This window comes from Plectropomus leopardus, chromosome 10 (genome assembly GCF_008729295.1).
Source record: "Plectropomus leopardus isolate mb chromosome 10, YSFRI_Pleo_2.0, whole genome shotgun sequence".
Lineage (NCBI taxonomy): Eukaryota > Metazoa > Chordata > Actinopteri > Perciformes > Serranidae > Plectropomus > Plectropomus leopardus.
The window spans coordinates 22,156,396-22,181,419 of NC_056472.1; the positions used below are offsets into that span (position 1 = coordinate 22,156,396).

General features: G+C 37.0%; 1 protein-coding gene across 1 annotated transcript; it reads right to left on the minus strand.

Annotated features, from left to right (window-relative positions):
- Window positions 1-436: 436 nt before the first annotated feature.
- On the minus strand, window positions 437-19,387 carry ankrd10b (ankyrin repeat domain 10b). Its single transcript, XM_042494154.1, has 6 exons — window positions 19,054-19,387; window positions 17,109-17,261; window positions 15,918-16,009; window positions 5,562-5,827; window positions 3,800-3,907; window positions 437-1,074 (listed from the first exon to the last, which is right to left on the minus strand). Exons 1-6 carry the CDS (start codon window positions 19,249-19,251, stop codon window positions 848-850), a joined length of 1,044 nt encoding a protein of 347 aa, XP_042350088.1. The 5' UTR covers window positions 19,252-19,387; the 3' UTR covers window positions 437-847.
- Between the last annotated feature and the right edge of the window lie 5,637 nt (window positions 19,388-25,024).

The following is a 25,024-nucleotide window of genomic DNA, read 5'->3' on the forward strand; positions in this document are numbered from 1 at the left end:
TTCACTCAGGCCTGAGTACTACATTTTTTATTTTATTTTTCATGCATTTGCATGATTGGAATGACAATAAAGAATCTGATCCTCTCTCTCTCCTGCACACAATCCCATGAAATGCGCTGCATGAATGACAGTTTTTGATCAACAATATATTATTTTAACGGCTTTGATGAATAAAGAAAATGACACATTATTAGATCTGTGTTTTTTATTACCATTATGCCATTCCCTTTTTTAAATATATAGCCTATGTATGTGACATTTCATGTACCTCCATATATTAGATGATGTTTGAGACTTAGTTTGAAAATATCTTAAATACCAACATTTTCTAGGAAGCTCATTTATTATTGGCTTAACATGGCATCTTTGCCAGGATAAGGATAAATATATTTCATAACTTCTCTATAAAGTGGTCCAAAGACAAACTGAATCAAACTTTAACTTTTGGAAAACTTTAATTATTAATGAGTATCTTGCTTTTTTTTTTTTTTAATTAACCCCCCACTTCTATTTGAGACAGACACAAAATTAATTATTGGCAGTGGTTCAATACAGATGCTTATTTTAGTGTATTAACAGGACAAGGCTATTTACAGCCTAATCAAACTTTAATAATAAGCTAAACAAACATTTTCTTTAAACACAAACAGAGAAAAAACACTCCTTAACCAACAATTAATTAGTCACGCATTTCAGTTCATCCAAAACATGGGCCGGCCCTTTCCAAATACAAAAAAAATAAATGAATAACTGGACCACTCAGTGGCTTTAAGGCAAATGAATGCTTGTTTAAGCTTATATGACATTCAGGCAAAAAGGACGGCCCGTCAACTCAATGTTTTGTACTTTAGGATCCGTGGTAAAGAAGCATGGTGGTGAAGAAGGCATGGTCGTACAGCTGCTCTGCTTTCACAGACTTCTGGTGCTCCACCTGGCTGCCTGCAGAGCTGCTGTTCTCAGATGAGTCACCGTAGATAAGTTGGCCGTGGAGGATTTCTGTTGCTGGGTCACACCCAAAGGGAAGCTGACTGTGACCATTTGAGGAAAAATCCTCACAGTGTTTCTCACCTGCCACTGGAAATGAGACAAATAGTCAAAGGGCATATATTTATATAAAATTAGTTTACTGTTTATATAAATATGACAAGGGCAGGGGGGGACAAATCACACTGGATTGATTTTGTTTTGCACAACTATTAAGGGGGGCTCATATGAGCAGCCGAGTAGAAATTTCAAAGCCGTTACGTGACTGCATTTCAACACACCAGAGAAAAAGTTTTTTTTTTGCATAACCCTCAGAAAAAGTTGATCAATAATTACAAAGTACATTCCAGAGCTTTAAGCAAACCAACGTGATTTGACCTGTTTTATGTAGGTCACATCCTGATCTGCTGCTGCTCTCACATACAGTTACCGCTACATGACACAGTGACCTACTTCTGTCTCCACAGTGGTATTTAAGCTACGGTGTCAAGTCAAGAAAAACCTAAATCTTCCAGACGTGTCGGTATGCCATAATCCAAAATCCAACATAATGGGCAGACATGATTTAAATTGGAATAATCTCGTGAAAAATACTGTCATGTTTAAAAGTGTTTCTATGCATTAACCTGAAAATAATTCCACTTTTTCACGGATCGCAGTTAAAATGCCACTGAAACAGGACTTGACAGATGCATGAGAAAACAAAAATCCACCACAGTCACGTTTATAAAATTAATCAACATTTAATGATTTCACACAATCAAGTACAGAGCTGAACCTGCCCAGTACTAAGCAGTGAATGTTTCAAATTTAATGACTGTACACTCAAACTTCAAAAACAAACAGAAACCACCTGCAACATGAAATATTACTACAAAATACAGAAAGAACAAAGTTTCCCTTACCAGTATCTAAAAAAGTTGAAAATAATGTACATTAAGTTATTGTTCAACTACTCAATACAGCTCAAGAAATAAGGCTTTTTGTGAATCCATGCAAACTTTCTTGAGCAGTACTGTTTATTCATAACTACTGATTGTAAAACGGCCGATTAACAACTTTAAATCAGACTGTGTAATATCATATTATCATATAATATACAGATGTGCAAGCCCTGCTAGTCGCCTAAAAAACTAACAGTGAACATTCACCACACTTTAAGCACGCAGCCAAAATGAACGAAAAAGAAAAAGAGGAGTAACCTTACTCCAAGCCCATGGCCCCACTACGTCTTCGTATATGACATCCACAAACTACAAAAAAGCTGCACAGTGAGTCGTTTATACTTTGAGCTACATTCATGTTGGGATATGCTTTGGCATAAGGAAATTCTTGAATACAAAACAGCTTCAGCTAATGTCTGGTGGCATTTAACCCTTTGAAACCTGTAGCAACATTACTTGTCTTGTTCTGTTTTCAGATGCCTTTCACAAGTATTTAAACCTTTGAACTTTGAGCAAATTGGTGCAATTTCTTTCAAAAACATGAGAAAAAAAAGCAATGAGATACTAGGAAATATTCGACAAATTGCAAGATATTAGTAATTCTTTTTTAAAGAAAAATAAAAGCTCATAAATGAGAGGGGAAATTATAACTACAGCTACATTTAATGTAACAGAAAATAATAATAATTACAATAATTAATTAATTAAACAATAATTTTTAAGCACTTTTTTTGTGTGCTAATTTTCAGGTAACTTTCTTGTACCGCCCCACTAATTTCCTGTTATTTTCAGGTCTTCTTAGTTTACTCTTTGCTTACGTCCCATTTTTTAAAGCCAGTTTGTTCAGGTTTCAAGGGGTTAATATCAGGAGACATTTCCTATGTATTTATTAAAGAGCGCTTAGGCACTCATTTTAAGTAAATATCTTCAATCAAGCATTATTTAAAAGAAAGTATACTCAATTGAATTTAATAAGTCAACAAGGGGAAATCCTATTACTTAAAAAAAAAATCCAATTATCATTTAGATGCTGCATTTCATGTGGATAGTTATTTGTCTTAATATAATTGTATATAAAACACTTTCTCTGACCTGTTTTGGATGAGCATGTGACAGCTGGAGCTATTCCATAGTGAAATTCAGACGCTCCTAGCACAATGGTCACACCGCGTAAAAATAATAACACATAATTTGATGAGCAATATTGACTGATTTGAAACGTACCTTAATTTCTTCCATTAAGCCAATATGACCTACATTTGCTACTTGCTGTGTCGAGGGAATGGCAATAAGTTTGCATTATCTGGGATACTGCTGTATAATTGTGCAAAACAAAACTCATCCTTTTATCATAAACCTAAAAAATAATCACACAACAATTATCTGTATAACTGGACGGATGCATTATATATATATAATTGTATAACAAAGAAATCTCATACGTTTATCCATCCGAGTATAATTAGGTACATTGAAAAGTAGAAAATACAACACACACTGCTATACATCTTTCAAATGTAGCTTACCACCGAATCAAAACAAATGCTTTGCTTTATGTGTTATGCAAACAAACATAGCCAGACCGTACCAAAAAGATATACTGCACAAAAGGGATCATTAGCATATGCCTACACACACACACGCATGCACACGCACACGCGCACACACACACACACAAGCCCTTTACAGGTAGGCGTAGGAGTTGGTGCAGCGACAGGGGGTCTGCATTGATGCCACAGTGATGACCTCCAGCTCTTTAGTCGCGGGGCTCAACCTGTTTTGTCCCCCCTGGTCCTCACAATGATCCATGGGCCCCGGCCCTTGTGGTGGTACAAACCCATTCAGCCCAAATGCATAGGGTCCTGGCCCACCTGAGGTTACAGTCGCTGCCAACTCCATGTTCATGCTTTCCATCTGCGGCTCTCCAGCGCCACCCAGTGGCCCATTTCCATTCAGCAGCTCTGGTGGCATGCCCAGACCTGAGAGAGAGCGAGGGACGCATGCAAAAATTAAAAGTGAGGAACGACATGTAAGAACAACTTTGGCCCTTTGCTACCTGAGCAAATTGGCTTGATTTTTTTCAAAAACACGAGAAGGCAACAAGCAACTTGCCAAGAAATGACCCAGAAAACATTTCTTGCTCATTATATTTTTGTTTTTGACAGAAAGCAAACCAATTTTCTCAAGTTTCAGAGGTTTAAATGATATTGAGGAAACCTGATGTTGATCCAGGTGTTAAAGGGTTAAACATGACAAAAAATATTAGTCTATCATGATGTAAGGCCCCAGGTAAATATTCTGCTATTTCTGCATCTATTTTGATGACAGTTTAGCCTTGAGAAATTAACACTGAACTTGATTTTTGTGAATAAAAAAAATTCACATTTGTTCCTACATACTAAAATAAAAATCTCCCCTTTTGAAATGTTTGTTACAGAATTTTAATTTTTTAGAGTCAACGCTCCACATCTCCAAAAATCCCTTTTTAAAGGCATATTACACAGGATTTTTAAAAAGACTCATACTGAGGTAATGCATTTCAATCATCACTTATGACCTACTAGAAGAGTGAGGCGATATATTTTCTCTCGCAGAGACTCCGCCCTCTGCCAGTATTTTCTTATTTTCGTCTTATTTTCTGTGCTTGGGATGTTTTTTTTTTGTGTACCACCAAAGCGCTCAGGTCTGGTCAGGGCTTTATAAAGAGGTATCCACCAGGTGCCAGACTGTAAGCAGCAGGGAGCCAAGACACACAGGGCCAAAAAAAGATTTAGTCCGGCGAAACTCCAAACAGGGGTGGATCTGGAGTTGGCTTTTAAATTCACTTTAGCTGGTGAGCGTGTTCACCAACAGTAACTTTCAATCCAGCACAGTATACCTTTAAGATTCTTGACATCCACATGAAGGTAACTTTGGTTGTGAACTTCAGGCTCAATCTGTTACACAATTAAACTAATAGTTTGTAAGTGAAAGAAAACTACTTATGTTGATGCGTGGTGCTAAATTATGTTCAAAAGTTGTGTAAAATGTGGTTGTATGAGAAGTAAGGCTGCACAATTAATCAAAATATTACCAAAGCAGTGATAGGGCCAGGTGCAATATCCAAATTGCACGAGCTGCAATTTTTTGATGAATGTAAAATGTATGACATCATTGTAAATGAAGCCGTGTGGTGCTACAGAGATGCTCCCACCTATAAACTATAAAGGAACATCCTTGTTTGGTACAGATCCCCACAGAAAGCACAGTGTGTTTTTGTTTTTTTTTTTTTACATGAAAATTAAATGACAAAATTACTTTTCCCATTATATATATAAATATATATAGAGAGCACCAAAATGATAAGGATTTTAAAAATTCTACAGTAATACCCTTTTTATATTGTAGCACACACACACACACACACATACACACACATACAAGGCAGTTCTGTCTGTGCTAAAAATGCTGTGTATTTGTCTTAAGCTGCCATGTTTAGTAATTCTGTCCAGCATGGCTGCATGTGCAGCAGTCCAAGCTAATAATAGATGTTCCAGCCTGGTCTCACTGACGCTGCTTTTCCTTTCAAAGAAACCTGGAAAAAACTGAAATCAAAAACGAAATAAATCAGATTTAATGAGCTCAGCGACCTACCGTTGGGTCGAGCCTTCTTCCCTGGGTTCACCTCCATGCCATCGAACGACCTCTTTCTGTTTGGAACGCCATTCAAGAAGCTGCGTCCCTGGATAGTGGGGCGAGCGTGGCCCCCATTCTGGGTCATGCCATTCAGAAAAGCTCCGTTATGGGACTGAGCCATGTTTTGTTGGAAGTTCTGGGCATTGGAGAGAATCTCAGCGCACTCCTGGAATCCCTGAGCGTGGGCCAGGTCAGCAGCCGTCAGCCCACTGGCATTCCTCATACTGCACAACGAGAAGGAGGAGTGTTAGAAACACTCAATGTACATTTGATTTACATAAATAAAAAACAAACAAAAAATGACACTCCCAAACGCGCACACACAGGCACACACAGACTCATTAAGCACGTACTCGCACACGCAGACAGACACACAGATGTATAGAAATAACCTGCGCTGCTCTACCCTCTCTCACATCCTCTTTCGTCATCCTCGTGAGAGATGACGACTGATCCTTTTGGATCATTTGTATCTTCCATAAAACTTAAATTTTGACAGTTTCCAAATAATTTAGGAAACATCTGCTGCAAAAGGATACAATTAAGACAACTGTAGGTATGACCCAGGTCATTTCGATGGAAACCTGAACTAATCTGACAACTGTGGGCAGGATGATTTCAGATATTTCCATTAAATGATCCGCGAGATCCGCTGAATTTCTGTAGGTGATGTAGAAAGCTTCGTCTTGTCTGCAGGAGAAACACGACATCAAGGAGGATTTTGCAAAGCGTAGAAAGGACGCCGTCATCTCACATTTCCATTGGTGATACAGTCAAGGATTACTGTAAATTCGCATCCAAATTCCAGCCAGTGATGCAGCCATGTCCAAAAAAAAAAAAAAAAAAAAAACCTTAAGTGGTGATGTTCACATGAATGTATACTGTACGTAAAGCAGTGTGTGTGTCAAGTGATGTGAAAATGGATTCCTGAGAGCAAAAGTGATGCAACAGAGAGGCAGAGCAAGATTGCAGAAATCTTCTGGGATCAAAAGTCAAAGCTGATCATCAAAAAAAGAGGCCAGGATGTATCTTCAGAGGAAACTCCGCAGATTCTTCAGCGGTAAGGAGAGAGAACGAAACAAGAACAAAGTGCAGCCTTCAAGCATCAGAAATCCCGATGTCTTCTCTGTGGAAGCTGAAGCCATGAGGACGTCTCCATTTTGGGTCTCCAATTTATTTCAAGAAACAAGAACAAGAGAATGAAATACAAGAGCTGTCCTAATCTAAAGGGTTTTGTACAAGTATTCATGACTCCAATTATCTTTTTCTGTCTTTGCACTACGTACAGTTGTGTTAATCACATCCAGGTGCAGCAGGAATAAGGTGATTTTGTGAGTTCAACAATGAATGAGCAAACAGTGTTGTGTCATCGGTTTAAAATTTTCAGACTTGCACATGACAATTGAGTATAGAGGCAATGTCACTGGAAAATAAAAACACAAGAGATATCTAGTTTTATTTAAGTTAAGTAAGTAATACTACTTAATTTAAGGATAACCTCAAAATGTGTATTGCTGCAGTTATGTTGTGAATAAAATGTCAGATACAACACATTTAATTTTCTCCCGCTGTGAAATTATTGTGCAGGAACAAATGTCTGCCAGTCCACTAACCAATAGAGGCCTTTTTTGCTTAATGATGAGAATGTCTCTGCTCTCCATTGGCCAATTACACAACAATACTGCACTTGTTCTGTATCTAAATGTCATCGAACTGCAAAATGAGTTCTCTAAGCAAACAGCCACGTCTTTGTCAAAGAATTGGGACTCTGGCCCAAATCCAAGCTGACATGTACTATTAAAATGTGACAGAAACAATGAAAACTTCATGAACCGCAGGTTGTTTTATATAAATGTCAGTGCACTAGAGAATAGGTAATGTACATTTCTAGTTTAAAAAAAATAACGAAAGCAAATACTTAAGGAACTTTATGATCACTAACCACTATATTTTATCCATTCTATTATATCAAACTATTTACACTTCATTTAAAAGCAAGTGACATTGACCTCCACACAATCACACAATGAACGAATGGATTTAAAGTACACTGTTGCCGTTTGGTCATTCATTTTGTTTAGAAATTGCTCTTTCTCTGCATTTTTATCTAAACAGTTGTGCAAAAAAGAAACATTTCAAAAACTAGTGCACATGAAAAACATTTTTAAAAAGAATTTAACATTGAAAAACAAAAAAATTAAATCACACAATAACTTGTTGCACATTACCCGTCCCCTTCAAAATTAACGCTTCCAAAAGGATTATTCCAAATGCTTAGTTTTATATTAAAAACACTTTGTAATAAGATAGATGGATTGGTCTCACTATAAGGAACAAATCTAAAAGTCAACCTGTAAGTCAGTTTAACATTTTAATGTAAAGCACTTTGGTAAGCTCAGTCTTTTTTTAACTGCACTACAGAAATAAATTTGTCACGAAAATGCAGTGGTCTAAAAAACTTAGTTAACTGATCAAATTAGTATGGACACTAGGCCCTGGTGAAAAAAACATTACCAAAGGAAAGTAAACTATAGAAAATCACTATATCATCTTACCCTTTAAGCAATAATCAGTTACTGTTAACTCCATTCATTGTAACTCTTTCCATCTGAAATGCTACAAGTACAAAATAACTGGGGAAGTCCAGTGGTTAAGTCTGCAACCTCTGGAAAAATGTGTGCTCTGATCTCAGATTAAATCCCAAAATACCCCATTTCCCCAACTGTGGCTACCTCTAAATTTTTTTCAAGCTTAAAAAAAAAGAATATTGGGGGTGACTATTAAAGTCCATCTCTCATTTTAGTAGACTATAAGATCTAATTATACTGACAAAAAAAGCCATAAAAACTCTCACGTTTTTGCTTATCCAAACTTTATTTTTCGGTTAGACCAAAAAGAACAAAGGCCAAGTGCTGAAGTGTTACAACAGCAGGTGTTCAAGAAAAGATTATGCTTTGGATACATTGTAAGAGGCGCTCGACAATCTGAATGGGACACTGATTTAAGCACACAAATTGTGTTTCAATCAGGTGAAAATTCTAATTATAACCTTTTCTTTTAAGATGATTTTGGAAGCTGTTCTGCATTTATTTATTAGAACAGCTTTAGACAGACATAAAGGGGGCGGAGACTACATGCAGCAAAGGGCTTCAGGTTGGAATCAATCACGGGCCGCTGCAGGACTCAGTTTTTGGTACATGAGACGCCCTCTGTACTACGTGAGATAGCTGGGCGCCCAAACTAGGACATTTTTCTGTTACAAATGTCTTATTCTACTCAGTTGACCCCCTCATAATGCAAAGCCCGTAACAATCATAAAAACACATTGGCTAAATTCTGGTCAACAAAAGATAATATGTATCACTTTAAAGATTATTTGTGATTATATTTGCAATTATGTTATTTATACTGTGATATTGTTTTGTTGTATTTTTTTGTTCATTGTAACTGGTGAGTCTGGAAAAAAACATTAAATTTCACTGAATAATCCCTTCACAATATCCTAAAACAGTATTCCTTTAGTGAGACCTGACATCTACAATTAGCACTAATCCAAAAAAAATGGATAACAGAGTACAGTAATGAATGAATTTGGTACAGAAATTTAGAAAGGAAGCGTTAATTCTTTGTAAATGCCTGGTATGCTTTGCTTTTCCGTCCTAAGCACACAATATGTATCTTCTCTAACTATCGTCTAACCTTCCAGAGGCAGCCTATTATCATGCTACATGTTGACATGGGACTCACGTGATTAAACCTGTCCATATAAAGGGCTCCTATGGTTAGTTCACAAAATCAAAAACAAAATCATAAAAATAAAAACAAAAAGACTAGATACAGGAACAATCATGGATAATAAGCAAAGCATGCAGGTCTAAAACTTTAGTTTTGATTCATAAAAACCTAGCATTAAAACCAATCACCGCAAGAAATACCTCAACAGTTTGCCAGTGTGTAGATAGGAAGCGATAGTGAGAACACTCAATGCCACAACAGTGCGGCTATCCCAGGGAACGGGGCAGACTCAGCAGTGTCTATTCTCCCCCTTTCTAGGATTACTTGAAAAAACCAAGTCATTTCCAATTCAATGGCTGCAAAACATTAAGACGTACGGTTCTGGTTCAGTATAGAAAACTTTTTTTTGTAACTTATTGTCACTTTCATAAAGGAAAGGGTGACAAAGATTAGATGTCAAAACAGACTATGATATTGTATAGGGTTAATACTGTGACATACAAAATAAAACATTTCTGTGTATGAAGTAAAATATCTGGTACAGTGAAATGACAGTGAATAACCATTGCAACAGGATGATTGTTAGCATTATACAGTTCAGTACATGATGGTATGCAAATCTAACCCATCTCACTCAGCTGCTCTAAGCCTCTGTCTCTGCGCTACTCTCATCACCGACAGCCTCTAATCACATTCCTACCTGCTGCTAGCTTGCTAATGGACCACCTGAACACTTTGAGGCTCATGACAAATAAGAAAAAAAACCTCTTTTTAATACGGAAACTTGTTAGATATTTAAAAAAAGGTTTATTTCTTTTTTTTGATCACGTTTAGTTGTAGGCACGAAAGACAAGATATCAAAATTACTAGAACATAGAGAAATTATTTTTGCAGGATTTGTATTAAATGATAATGTTTTGTATTTCAGTTGCATAAGGTCAAGCTGAGCTAACTTTTGAAGGACTTTTGATTATATTTTTGATGTTTTATTTTTAATTTCATTGAATCAAAGCAAGAGCGTGGGTTTTGTTTCAACATCGAACTTTTGAGCATCACTTTATTTTCTGCTTTTTGGTGAATTGTTATGCACAAATTTTTATTTTTTCAGCATCAATTTATAGTATGTCTTAAAATGTATCTTTTTTGGGAAGGGGGTGTTCTTAATGCTCTTAATTATCTACATATTGGGGTGGGGGACGTGTCCCCTATGTTTAGACGCTTGACATTTAACACACATTTGATTTCACACGTTTAATCCGGACACGAGAACCATGACGACTGATTTCAACACGGAGAGAAGATGAGAGAAAATAGTCAGATGAGACCAGGATCTTCATAATGCCGGGTAAGACCACAAGATTGTTCCACTGTGACCAAACCAAAACAAATAAGACTGCTAATTTGCTGTTCTCATGTAAAGTTTTTCCTCACTTTGTGATCAGACAAAGATAAGCATCAAACAAGGGTGAGCAAACTTTTCTCTTCTGTCGTTCAAAACATTCATTTCTTCATCAGGAACCAGGGCTATCCAGTGCAGGCATGTGCAAAGAATAAATCCCGGGGTTTCAGTGTGAAGGACACGGGTGGCTGGGCCACAGAAACGTGAAAATGTATCCAAAAATGAAACTATGGGTACTGTAAAAGCAGGTCTCTAAAGGGGTGAAAGCTTTAGTTCATATTTTGGATGATAAAACGCATCCAAATATGTTATATTCAGAGGCATCAGGCTCCTGATCAAACCTACTGTCAGCCATTAGGTGCTGCTGGGCGATTATTGATCATCTGTGGCCTTTAATTTTTATGGTATCTGGAACCACAGTCAGCCCTTTCTGGCAGCCATTCAGCCAACTCAGTGTTGAATCAGCGGTGGGGGCAGATGGTGAAAGAGCTCTCTGAATTGCAGTTGCACTAATGAATCAGAAATGGATCCATTTACTGCAGTTTCTCCTCGTTTACCTTCTCTTCTTCTTATCTTCTTCAAAATGCAAAGGGCTCACAACGCCAGTGCAAAGAAGAGTAGGAAAAGTCACAGCGTGTTGACAAATATATTCCCAGCATACAGTTTATGAGTAAAGACCACTGACGGGCTAATTATTTCCTCCGATGAAGGCACTGCCCAGCTGGCCAGATGAAGACACTGAGGTGTATTCAAGAGCAACAGAAGATGTGAGGAGATGCAAAGCATTTGATTACATGACGAAGGCCCTTTACTCAAGAACTTCACAAAGTGAACTCAACAAGGTGAGTGATAGTGGCACAAAGTTGAGTGTACATACTGTTTAAAGGGCGCAGCAGATCCTCTTTGTATGAAGTAATAAATATAGTACCATTACTGTTAAATGTTATATTTTGAGGCTTTTTGTACCAAGTATTGATTTTAATTTAAAAACATGACGACTATCATTGATGATAGAAGGTTCTGCAAGCTTCAATGAAGAACACATTTTTTAACTCCAGTTAATAGATCAAGAAATACAAATGGGAATAATTCACTAGAGTTTATCTGCTTAATACAAAACAGATTCCTTTGAAGTGTCTGGTTTTACAGTTTGCTGTTATCTCGATTTTGTTGCCGACGGCGGCGCTTCTTTGATGTGTGACAACATTGAGTTTAAAGCGGTCTTTACAAAGGAAAGAAACAACCATAGAGGGAAGATCCACTAAAATGTTAATGTTAGGACATCAAAAAAAAATCTGACCGATATCTAAACCTGGAATGAAGGAAACATTCATGGAGCTAAAATAAAGTTGAATTAAATTCAACTACGATGAGTTATTTATAGGAAAACTATTTACAAAACTATGATAAATTATGTCTGTTGTTGATTTTGTGAAATATTGCAATCTTAATATTGTTACAAATATTTTATAGTCTAGTTTATACTTGATTACCTACTGAATTTTTTGCATTTGTCTTGAAGGATAATAATCATACCTGCATTTATGATTATAAACAACTATGTGAATATTGTAATTTGTACACAAAATATTTATGAAATGAAATCTTTATGAAAAGTTACTGTGCCACGTGATACAATGTACATCACATATGCAATCATATATAAATATCAAATATTAATATAATAGTCACACCCAGATGGCATATTGATTTACTGGATGTTTTCTGAAGCGCATCGTGTCAATTTCAATTTAAAACAATATTTTATATTTGTCAAGGATTATTTGGCTTTCAAATGTTTTTTAGTCTTTGGGTAATCTTTGTTTTTTTAAGTAAGACCCGTTATTTATATGATTAATGAGAAATAAAAGTGAACATTTTTAATGTTTTTTGTAACAGCAAGGCATTCAACACCAACTTCATTTTTTTGTTAGTCTAAAGTTATTTTGTCATGAGCCTCATTCCCACCTAGTGTGCCTCTTAGTTTCCCTCCCAGTTGTGCCTCTATACATTTCTGGGTTACAAGTTAAAAAAATAACTAATTAACAAACTAAACTAAATGCATATTCTGTAATCTGCAGGGGGAAGGGGGAAATCACATATCATTGTCATCATAAATATTACTCATCAGCTGATAACCAAATGCACATTACAGGACGTGAACAAGAAATGAAGCATTTATTAAACATGTCTCATGTTAACTTTGTAGCCAAAACAACCAGGAGTTTCATGGAAAATTATGGTTAAACTAAAAGTATAAAACAAATCACCTTAATTTACAGTGTGACTAAAAAAAAAATCAACCTCATGATGAACTAACCCGAATATTTTTTTGTTTCCCAGTTCTAATTCAAGTTTGTGTTTTATATCTCTGGGACCTGTAGTCCAATAAAAAAGTAAAAGTTAGAGATTAAACATCTGTATTTCAACACCCCTTGGAAAAGTGTGTTAGCATTGTTTACATTCCTTATCGGACCCAGAGGTAACTAGAGGTCACAAGTCAGCTTTTATAAACTTTTATAAACTTTATTCACTAATGCCTTCTCTCCTCATTCTAACCACTGTCTTACAAAAAGAACCAATATTTCATCATGGTGTCTCTAATTAACTTTTCCCACGGATGTAATTTGCTCAGATTAAGAATGCAGCATAATAAAAGTTTTCTTTTAGGATAATAACATATAAATGCTACACAAAATAAACTTTGCATCTATAAACCCCCTGGTTGTTTGGGTTTCTGGACATCAACTGTATCAGAAAAAAAGGCAAACAACTAGTTGCAATAGAATGAAACTGCAAGTAAAGCAATAATTCAGCTAAACAAGAAAAATAGAAATAAAAAATGAATTTTTTCATTTAGATATGAATCTTTGATTAACATATGCGTTTATTGTCAGCTCCCTAGGACATTATATTATATTATATTGTCACTGCAGCCAAGGAAAACATGGACTGATTTATAAAACTGGACTGAAAACCAGAGTACGATTAAAAAAGCAGCTCAGAAAGTAAAATTTGCATACTTGTATAAAATGCGGCAATAAGTAAATTAAGTGGTTGATTCACTGAGCTGACTGACGTACCTGATCTTTGGGACCTAACTATGATCTGTTATGAGATGTAAGACACCACAAAGAGTAACACTGTCATGTGTAATTACTCTGTCTCCATACAGGTCTTACACAATCTAAACTTAAGAAACAAGAAAGATGAGTTATGCATCTCTCCTGCCTTTGTTCATGCTTCACATGCACCAACAGTAACAGAATGTAATCTACAAATAGAAATGCACAAAAGGAGCTGCCAGCCAAAAAGGTGGGGCTAAGCAACTGAGGGATTACAATTGAGAGATTACAGAATATATCCACTTCCTAAAATACCACAAAGAGACAGGGTGGCCTTGGCTGGTTACATTTATAATGTAAAATCATTTTCTAATCCTTTGTATATCTTATTATCTTGTCGAAACCAAGAGCATTTTTATATTCTTTAAAATATGACACCTGTCTTAAAACAGTGCAATGACAGCCAAATAGTTTAATTTAAACTGAAAATCTGGATCTTGAAGTTCACAATCTCCTAAAAATGTTAAGTATGCAACTAAATTATGTATTATTGATGCATTTTCATTCTATGCAACAGAAGTAGCCTTTTAATACTGACAGTAAACAGGCTTCAGAAAAAAAGTGGCAAGGTGCATTTGGTCATCCAGTCAAGCTGCATATGTAAGACACTAACCAAAACAAATGTTAACAAAGAAAACCACACTCTAGATTTAACAAAGATCATGCATTATGGCCTACTAGACTAAGAACAGTTTATCAACTTTTACATTAGGTTGTCCTCTTGCATGTGTAATAATAATAGTACTGGATTTGTGCAGCTGTAAGTTAATATCAGAGGCACTGTGTGGAGTTAATTATTTACTTTTATTAAAAAGCAGCTCTTCCTTTAATGACAAAGTTGGTATGAATGTGTCACTTGAATGTGAATGGAAGTTACTTGTAAATAATTTCCCTTAACCCCCAGTATGTCTTTGCCAATATTATTACACACAGAGGGCAACTTAATGCGAATTGTTGCAATGATAAACAACAATTTCAAGGATTAACAAAATGTCACATTTTCAAGGGAGCACCACCAATTCTATTATTATTCTATTATATAACACCTCTCATGATCAAACTGTTTTAAAATAGAGCAGATAAATAATCATTATTTTGTCTTGTCTAAACTTTGCAACCAGCAACAAAATGTTTCAAGATAAGTTTATACAATTTCTTCCTTACTATTTCATTAACTACATGGCTGCAACCATGACTACAATGCCCTGCAGATTTTCAAATTACTTTTACCTGACTGTTCAACCATCATAACGTTACAATGGAAAATGTGTAAATAAATCTTGCTAAAATACATTGACATTTAGAATGGACTAACTTTAGTCTAAGAACAAAAATCTACTCAAACGGAGGGTCTTTATTCTAGTGTTGTTATTTAGCATCAAAAGATGTCTAGACCAAATGTGTTTACAAGGCAGACTATCAATTTCCATGTAGAAAAATGAGACCAAATAGACAAATAACAGGAAAATATTAATACTATATTTTGTCTGTCTTTATAAATGACATGCATCGAATAAACTCATCTTATATTGAATGCATGAAATGCATTCACAGTACGGTCTAAGCCGATCACAGAGCTCCCCGAATCACGCATGCTTCGTCCTCCAAAACACTCATTCGAATTTTTGAGGAGTCCTGGTGTTTTATTGTAGGATCTTTTAAAGACTAATTCTGAACCTCTGATGAAAGTTATGCTGCAATCTTAAAAATATGTCCAGCAGCTCTGTTTACATTTACAAAAATGCAGTGATAAAAAATTGTAAAGTTAGCATTTCATAGAGCAGCTTCGTTTTGGCTGGCTATGTTTGACAGCCATAATATCAAAAATATTAAGTTTCAAATTGTTTTATCTCACATTCAGATTTGTAAAGTCAATCTGTAGATCATCTGACTCTTATTTGCAAGACTGTAGAAAGAAACCGCATTTAAATCTATCATTTATTTCATCACTGCTCCGATTTGAGTTTGGTGGCGATCCCTTGCAAAGGTGTAACTGAGATGTTGGATAGTAGAGAAGAAAAGAAAAGAAGACACAGATCTGATCACAGGACTTACTCAGCTTTCGCTCCCTGAATCAAGAGAGCGTTGATACACTCCAGACTGCCCGCACGAGCAGCCTTGTGGATGGGCGACTCGCCCACATAGTCCTGAGTGATGACAAAAGACTGCAGTTACACACAAAAAAAACATGACTGTATTGTGTACGAGAACAAAGGTATGAGCCAAAACACTGCTGTTTCAAGATACTAAATATATGTATGAGTATGCCGTTAATAAAACAGACCCTCCCCTAACTGCCGCCTTTTTCCATTCCCAAGGTTAAAAAAACAGACGACAACAGGGCGTAACTCTGCAGGGCAGGGCCTGAACTTTTCAACCAGACTTCACCACCGCCCACACACATTTACAGTTACACATTAGTAGGAGTGCAGATGGAAGAGCGAGAGAGGAAAAAAATACACCAGAAGGCTGTATCTAACCACAATGCAATGTGGGCTGAGCTCAAATAGTGAGCTGCTCTGCTACCCAACACCAGCCATGTTGAAATATTAGGAATTCAAGAGAAAGAAAGTCACAATCATAAGTTTCCCAAAGTGTTTATTTCAACATATGCTTAGCAAATTCAAAGCCAATTGATAGAAATGCATTTCACGATGACGATGACTCTTATGTAATTGTGACCTACTAATCTGATTTCTCTAAGCAGTGCAGCGGAGCATAAAATATAGCCCCAGTGCATGACTCTGGAAAAAAGACGTGACGGGTGAACACGTAACAGTCTGAGAGCAAATGCATTATCAGAAAATGTGATAGCCATAATCTGAACATAAATCAGGTCGAGGGGTAAGTAGCAAAAGTAGACTGCAAGGCTGTGACCCAGCTTTAGAGTGATCCTTCTTGATAGGATCAGTCAGAGCTCAACCTCTCGCACTGCTCTACTCTTGTCTTTCACCCATGTGTACCTCTCCCTGTATACAACTGAGGGTTTTTTATGTCAAAGTCATTTGTTAAATGGGGAATCATGTAGTCCACAATCCCACTGTAATGTGCCATTTAGCACAGTCAGTAGACTGTGTGAAAGATTGTGTTTACATGCATCTCTCCAGGAAATATCAACAAGGAAAATTCCTGTAAACTGACTTTACAAGTTGGGTGATTTTTAAAGTACCAAACTGAACTGTTTAATCCCCTGTTGTACTATACAGCGTGCAGACGTGTGTTGTGTGTGTGCATCTGATGTCATACCTGTCTGTTAATATCTGCACCAGCTTGGAGTAGCCATAACAAGCACTCAGGGTGGCCCCCAAATGCAGCAATGTGGGTGGGCGTCTGTGCAAACCTGGAGGTCATGGCATTCACACCACAACCCACCTGAACCAGACGCATCACACACTCCAACTATGAAGACACAAGGGCAGGGCATAAAGAGTCAGACAGATTTATGAGCTATAGTGCTGTGCAAACATGGATTTGTTGTTTTAGCAGTTGTAAGTTGTAAGGATAATATACATATATTTGTTTCTCAGACTCTATATTAAGATACAAAGAATGAGAACAACATGTACAATGCATTAAAACGCCAAAAAAGTCAGAACAAAATGGCTTCTTCAAAGTGAAGTCAATATTTGGTGTGACCTCCCGTTACATGTAGCATCTCATGAACTCTCTTGGGCCGACTATCTTTAAGTTTTCTTAAATAATCTTCTGGTATATTATACCCAGCCTGCCTCAGCACTTCCCAGAGGTCTTCATAAAACATGGGCTGTTTTTATTACCCCTTTCTCTGTCCAGGTGTTAACACACTGCTTCTATAATGTTCAGATCTGAACTCTGTGGAAACAACTCCATCACTTTCATTTTTTTTCTCCAAATATGATTTCACTGCATTAGCAGTGTGCTTGGTATTACTGTCATACTTAAAGTAATCCCATTTCTAATCAGACATTTCCCAAAAGGAATGGCATGGTGTATTAAAAAATTGTCAGTGCCTTTTTAGTATTCAGGGCCATAACAAAAGCATACAACCATCACAAAAGACAGCTTAAACAATCAATACTGAGTTTATGACATGTCTTGAATGCAACCTGGAGTAAATACACCAGAAGATTGTAGTAAATCTCATATTGTCTGTCCAAGAGAGTTAAAGACATGCTAAATAGAAAGAGAGGTCACATTAAATACTTGCAAGCTTTAGCCTTTTGAAGTTGTTTTTTTTTCTTAAATGTTTGCGTTTTTAATACCGTGAACCTAGTATTATCTGGGTGTATTTTAGCAAATACACTACAGAGAAATAAATATGTATGATCAGTATAACCTTGCTAAAACTAAGTTTAAGACTAATTACGACTTTCGCACAGCACTACGTGTGCATTTAATCTATTCATCCATTGCTTTTCCAGGAAGACACAAGGCAGGTATAGACAAGTGTGCAAGAGTGGCTGTAAGAAGGAAAAAAAGCACAACTATTATGTGGTCTGGCTCAGCCCTGAGTCTTTACTGCTCTTATCGTGGGCATGCATCCAATTTGTGTGCAAACTGTGGTCCTGCCCTTCCCAAGGTGTAGTACGAGTAAAGCAAATTTTAGCATAGGTACGTGAAGTCAGTCGGTTGGAAATGAGTCGTTTACGTAGTAAATTAGCTTTCATGTTTTTACCATAAACAACTTAAATAAAATATTTCAGGATAAAATAACTACATATTTAAACTGACCATTGGTAGTTTTTGAGCTCAGATATAACCCTGTTTTTCATGATTTTGGCGTCAAGTGTTCGTAATAACGGTAACGTTACCAAACGTTGGTAAGTTAAATTAGCTAAAGCTAACTAAAGTCAATTTTTCGAATTTCTTTGTTAACGGCTCATATAACGGCCATTAATAATGTTAAAATTTGTCCCCGCTCGACGTCAGCTTTACACCCGCAAACCCTTTCTAATACAACGCGAGACTTACCTAAAATTTACAATGCCTTTGGGTATAATTTATGAAAACCCGTTAGCTAAAGAACCGTATCAATTAAACGTTTACGGTCCATTGTCTGCCAGTTAACGATGGCTGCTTTTCATCGGTTAAACATCAGGAAATGGCCGAGATGAGGCTCATGTCGCAGACCGTCGGCGCGCATTCTGCACACCAAAATGTTAACTTCATGAAACACGGTACGTTATCGTTAAACTACCAGTAACAGAGCTACCTTTCCGAAATGAGCGGCCCAGTGTATGGGCGTCCAGCCGTAGAAGGTGTCCTCCACCGCGAGGTCAGCCGGGTTTGAGGTGCACTGAAGAAGGGAGCACAAGGCACCGACATCCCCATCCCTGCAAGCCCGGTGGAGAGGGAAGCGGCTGTTCAAGACCTCCTCACTCGAGAATCCAGACTCCACACCCACCGACATTGTAGCAAAAATGATAAATAATGCCTAACTACTTTGAAACTGACAACAAAAAATGACTACTATTGTTTTATTGTGACGCCTGTGTATCGGGACACGCGCCACCCTGACTGGTGTGTCTTTCTGCCTGACAACACAAAGCAGGCACAGAGGAGCACGCGCCGGCGTGAAACTTGAGAAAAGCCGAGCGAGCTGCAAACTGCGGACTGGATTTCACAATCCTGACTTTTGGTCTCTCCCTTAATGCCGGTTTACGATCAGCTGTAGGAGCATTGTCGCCACCTTTTGGACATTTAGTGTGTTGCAGAAAATATGGAGTAATTTCTGTCCTTGACCACCAGGGAGCAGAGGAGCATCAACATTTATATTCATTACGTACATCTCTGTACTGTGAACTTTTGATCAATATTTTTGCGCATCCTACACAATACTGTGTAACTCTGTCATTTCCAAACAGTTACAGTGTACATACTCCACTTGTGTTTTTTGTCATACTGACATATTTATTGCATTTTTTCAGTTCTAGCCCTTTTTTTGTGTTTCTCGACTCTTGCAGCTCGTTCTTTTTATTTCTCTGTCCTGTTAAAATGTTTTTTGTTTGCACCAAGGCAATTTCTTTGTACATGAAAACCTGCTTGGCATTAAACCTAATTTTGATTTTGGAAAAAAAAATGCAGGCCTGTGATTAGGTGGTGTACTTTATTTATCAAATGAGGAAGGTGGCTGGAGTGTGAATTTGTTTTGTTGTTGTTATTGTCCTCATCATTGTTGTTGTTGTTTTTAAATTTTGTCCCTCCCTGAAGCTCCTAATATTCCTCCTTGGGCCTCCCTGAGTAGGTGGGGGAAAACACCACAAATAACCATATTGTACTATAATACCATAAATGACCATATAATTTTAAATGTAGAATAAAGTGACTTTGATGATGGATGCATGTTTATGTGCACATTGAGACACATTGTGCAAATAAAAAGGAGGATTGTCAGAAGTAGGAAAATCCAGCAATAATTCGTTTTTGAAGTTTCTGACCATATTAAATGGTGTAGTTAATATGGGGGAATTTTTATTCATTTATTCATTTCTTTAAAGAAAATGTGTCTTCAAATCTGCTCATGGAAATTGGGGATCAAAATGTTTTGTTATTTTTTAAATAGCCTACATCCATTTAAAATTCTATGTCCCTAGCCAAAGCAAAAAAAAAAAACCCAAAAAACCCAAACAAACCAAAAAACACAATGTCTTATTTGACGTGCACCATCCCCTCTCCCCTCAAAAATAACAAACTGTCCCTTATTTAATTGAAATTAATTTATTTGGCACTATGCACTACTGAAGTACTGACTTGTGCTGATGTAATAAGAGCCTTAAATGATAGGATCACGTGACCATGACAGTGAAAGCATTGTTGCTCACCAAGACCAGTGTATAGGATTTAGGAGGAGAGATTTTTCATATATATATATATATATATATATATATATAGTACCGCCATGTTTCTATAGTAGGCCTGAAACAGATGAACAAAACTCAGGCTCAAGTTACGGCCATTCACAATTATTTAGTCAGCCGTTGCAGGTAGCAGCCCCTCTGCAACAAGGGCATCGTAAACAATGATTGTTTAAGCATGTATCTGCTTTATTCAGTGTTTTCACTGGGTCCATTTGACTTGGGGAGGAAGAGACCTCTGTGGTTTATTTGGCAGCCAGTAAAAAATTCCTGAACACTGATTGAATTTTAACTATAAATTTCAACTGGTTGCAATCTCCAAACCTCACCACTAGATGACACTGAATCCCATAAAGTCTTACACTTTCCTTTAATTGTCTTTCCTGCTCAGTCAAGCCCCAATGAGATCGTATCTCAGTGTCTGGGAAGTGGAACAAAATACTATTTCTGTATAAAAATATATAATTCTGAATTTTAACCTGAGTTTGACTTAACAAGTGGGTATCTTTCAAAGTTAGAACTTGAAAAGACTGACTTTTGGAGGGAATCTGTTTAATTATCTGACTCAGACTGCTGAAGTCTCATAACTGTACAAGTTTTATTTGTTTTTTTATTTAAAGAAAAAAACAAGGACAGTGGGTTTTGTACCTCATCCCTTAGATTTGTCAGAATTCCATCTGCAACCAATAATCGATTTAAAGCCAAACAGTGAGACTTTTTTCTTAAATCACACTGAGAAAATACTATTTAAATGTCATATTTCTTATTAACCACTAGAGAGGGGTGTACAACAAGAAATGGACAACCTCAAGCAGGCTCTGACCAGTGAGAAAAGGAAGGGATAAGTGTTGCCATATATATATATATATACACATATATATACATAGATAGATAGATAGAGTTTTTTATTTTTTTAAAGAGAGAGGCTTACTTTTTGTGCACAAAAATAGTAAAAGACAAACAAACCTTTTTTGCAGCTCAGGGTGAAGTATTATCGATTTACACTAGAGGGAGATATTGACTGTAGTCGGTCACTTTAAGTATACGTTGTAGTTTCCCTCCTGAGCCACAAGAAGCCAATTATAGTTCAATAAAGATACCAGCAGTCTTAGACTTCGGTCTGACGTGATATATGGAGCCATGACGTTTGTGTTTTTCTGGTTTCAGCATCATCATTATTAGTTGGAATTTTTAAGAAGCATGATGGAGACAGCAGACACAGTTTCCATGAATTTCCTGTTTTGTCACTAAAAATGATAACACATCCATTTTTCTAAACCAACTCATCCTGTGGATGACAGCTCCAGAGCTGTTTGTTGTTATGAGAGCGGCTCTGGAACAAAGACAATGTTAATGAACCTCAGTGAAGTGCGTCACACTGATATTACTGTGATGATGTCACACACCACCTCATTGGCCAACCATTTAACATGATCTGTGGAGACACTCCATTACCCACGTTTCCCAAGTCACCTCCTTCACCTCTCTTCAACACATGACATGGGTTTGGGCTCCTAATCATCGTAACACATACACACTCACTTTAATGATTATGCATGAAATAAATCATCAGATAATCCAAATATAGAACAGAATATGACAGTTACTGCCCACATAGGAGACCATTTTACACTCATAAAATGCACCCAATTTACTTTAGGCTCTGATGAAGTCTTTGTTGAACTGAATATTAATATTACAGTCCATAAAAACAGAGACACAAATATCTATTCAAGAGGAATATTTAGGGTTTCGTCTAATTTTATATGTGTATAACAACAGGAAGCAGAAGCAGTAGCCAAGTCCATGGGGACTTGGCTTGGGAACTGAAGAGTCACCAGTTCAAGAACTTACGAACCAAATATGTAAAGGTCCTGTTTGTGCATGTGAGTGTATTTCGAGGCTGTGTTTGTGTGACGAGTAAAAATAACACGTGTGGAAAAGTTGAATTCCTCTCATGGATAATATAGTACTGTATGTTTCACTTTCTTAAGTCCTGTTTCAGGTCGTCCCGTGGGACCAAAAATGTTAAGGGTTATGTAGGATATGATTAGTCTAAAGAAAACTTAATTACTTTTTAACCTGCACCCTATTTTCACGTTTTTGTGTCTAAGTGACTAATAGAGACAACTTTTTTTAAAAGACAAACAGCTGCAGGGGTGAAACAGGCTGCAATACAATCCTTACGCCTGGAGTACACTGCACGCGTGAGCAACACGTGACGGTAACCTCGCCACACCGCAGCATGTTTCACACTCGTGGTGTCCACACTGGCAGAGTTGTTGCTGTGACACTTCTGCAGGGCTGCCTGCTGCTATAAATTTTGTATTTCCACATTAACAGTACATATTCTGCTAATTTATGAAGTTGAGCAAGCTCCTGCATTGTGAACAACACAGCCCTGCAAATATTTCACTATAAAATGCTTTGTGTCAACAACTGATATGACTCTGTCAACAGAGATGTTGTGAGAGGACTTTTATTTTGAAACAGAAGCAGGAAAGTTTGAGTAAAACAGATACATTTGTATTTTCTCATCTTTGTGACCTATAAAGAAACTGCAATCAAACGTGGTGTAGAGTCGATATAATTATCAAAACATCATTTTCACTGTCTATTTTTGCTGACAACCGCACGCAACACGCAACACGCAGCATGCTGAAAAAAAATGAACCACTGTTTCTTCAGATGTGTGGCGGCTGACAGGCAGCTGAGACGCGCCTGACAAGCGCTGCTTATGCAGGCAGTATGACAACTCTGACTTGTTGTCATGGGCATCAAAAAAACTTTTAAAAAAACCCCAAAAACAACAGGTTCAGCGACACTCACACAGGCAGTGTGTTTCAGGTGTTACAGGCAATTGTGCATCATCTTACGTCCACTAAAAGTGCTAGTTTCTGCCACTGATGGGCTCAGGCTGTGTCCAACTATTTCTGCACTTCTCTAGGTCTCTTCAACAATTCCTCAACAACAATTTCTTTTCACTTTTAATGTAGGTGCAATACTATGAATGTCCTCCAGGACAGACTGTCTGAAAATTTGCGATATTATCCCAATATTAAAACAATATCTCATCTACCTCTTAATAATTCCATTTGTGCATAACCCACCCCTTAGTATCACTCTCCTATAACACTGTTTGACTCATATCTGGTCTTTGATATGGTCACAAACTGCTTATATTGTATTTTTTATTCTATGCATTCCCTGTGAAAACCTGGGGCTTACATTACCAAAACTGCAACTCACTATGTGATAACTTCGATTAAAAAGACATCCCATATTTTAAGACATAATCAGACTGCTGATAGAGAATTCTCAAAAAAATATTCTTTAAGAAAAAAAAAAGATTTTCCAATTACTGGTAAAACAAATAGGCCCATGTGTAATACATAATAGCCAAAAGTAATCTGTCGTGTGCTTCATTAAAGGAAAAGCATGAGATCTATTTTAGTTTTATTGTCCTCATTAAAGAGCACCCAGCATGAAGTACATATCCCTGTAGTGAACGTACTGATGAAGTAGGTCATGTAAGGCTGTAGTGTAACATGAAGAGTATGGTTGCATTGTTGCATTGAGGAGAAATCCCTCGAGGCTGTAAGGCGGTACAATAAGGAGAGCACGGTGTCTTTTGTTCAGCGCCTACACCCTCATCATACGATGTGATTAATGTCAAACAGAGAATAGCTGGAATCTTCTGAAAAGGCTTCGATGCACAGCAAGAAAGTTGCTAATTTGAGGTTTGTAATCCAAAAGAGCGACAGAGCATAAAACAAAACCACAGTGTAATTTAGCAACAACAAAATCAAATTTGAAAGTAAGTCTTCTGATTGTGAGGTGCCCAGTAGCTCAGCTGGTAGAGCGGACGCCCCATGCGTAAGGGCTACGTCCTTGCTGGGCTCCTCTCTCATCCTTTCACTCTACAAGCTGTCCTTGTCAAATAAAGGGAATCCCCCTAAAAATAATCTTTGAGAAAGTTTTCTGAGTATTTCTAACTGACAGTTTTACATATATCATTCAAGCAATGTAATACATACTGAGCCAAACAAGCAAATATATTACTGGGTTTAGAATTTTGGCAGTTTGAGCCAAATACAAGAGGCCAGAGCTACAAACAGTGCTTTCTGTAAGTTACATTTTTAATTTTTGATAATATGTAGAGTATATAGTAGAGTAAGTCAGAGTATGTACCAACCAGCACTCCGAATTCATCAACGGTACAGTTTGTGTCAGAGATTTCAATTTGGCATGTTAAATTAGTATAGACTGACACCTGACCTTGATTTTTTTGACTAGCTTTATCGATATCACATGATATTTATTGGGGAT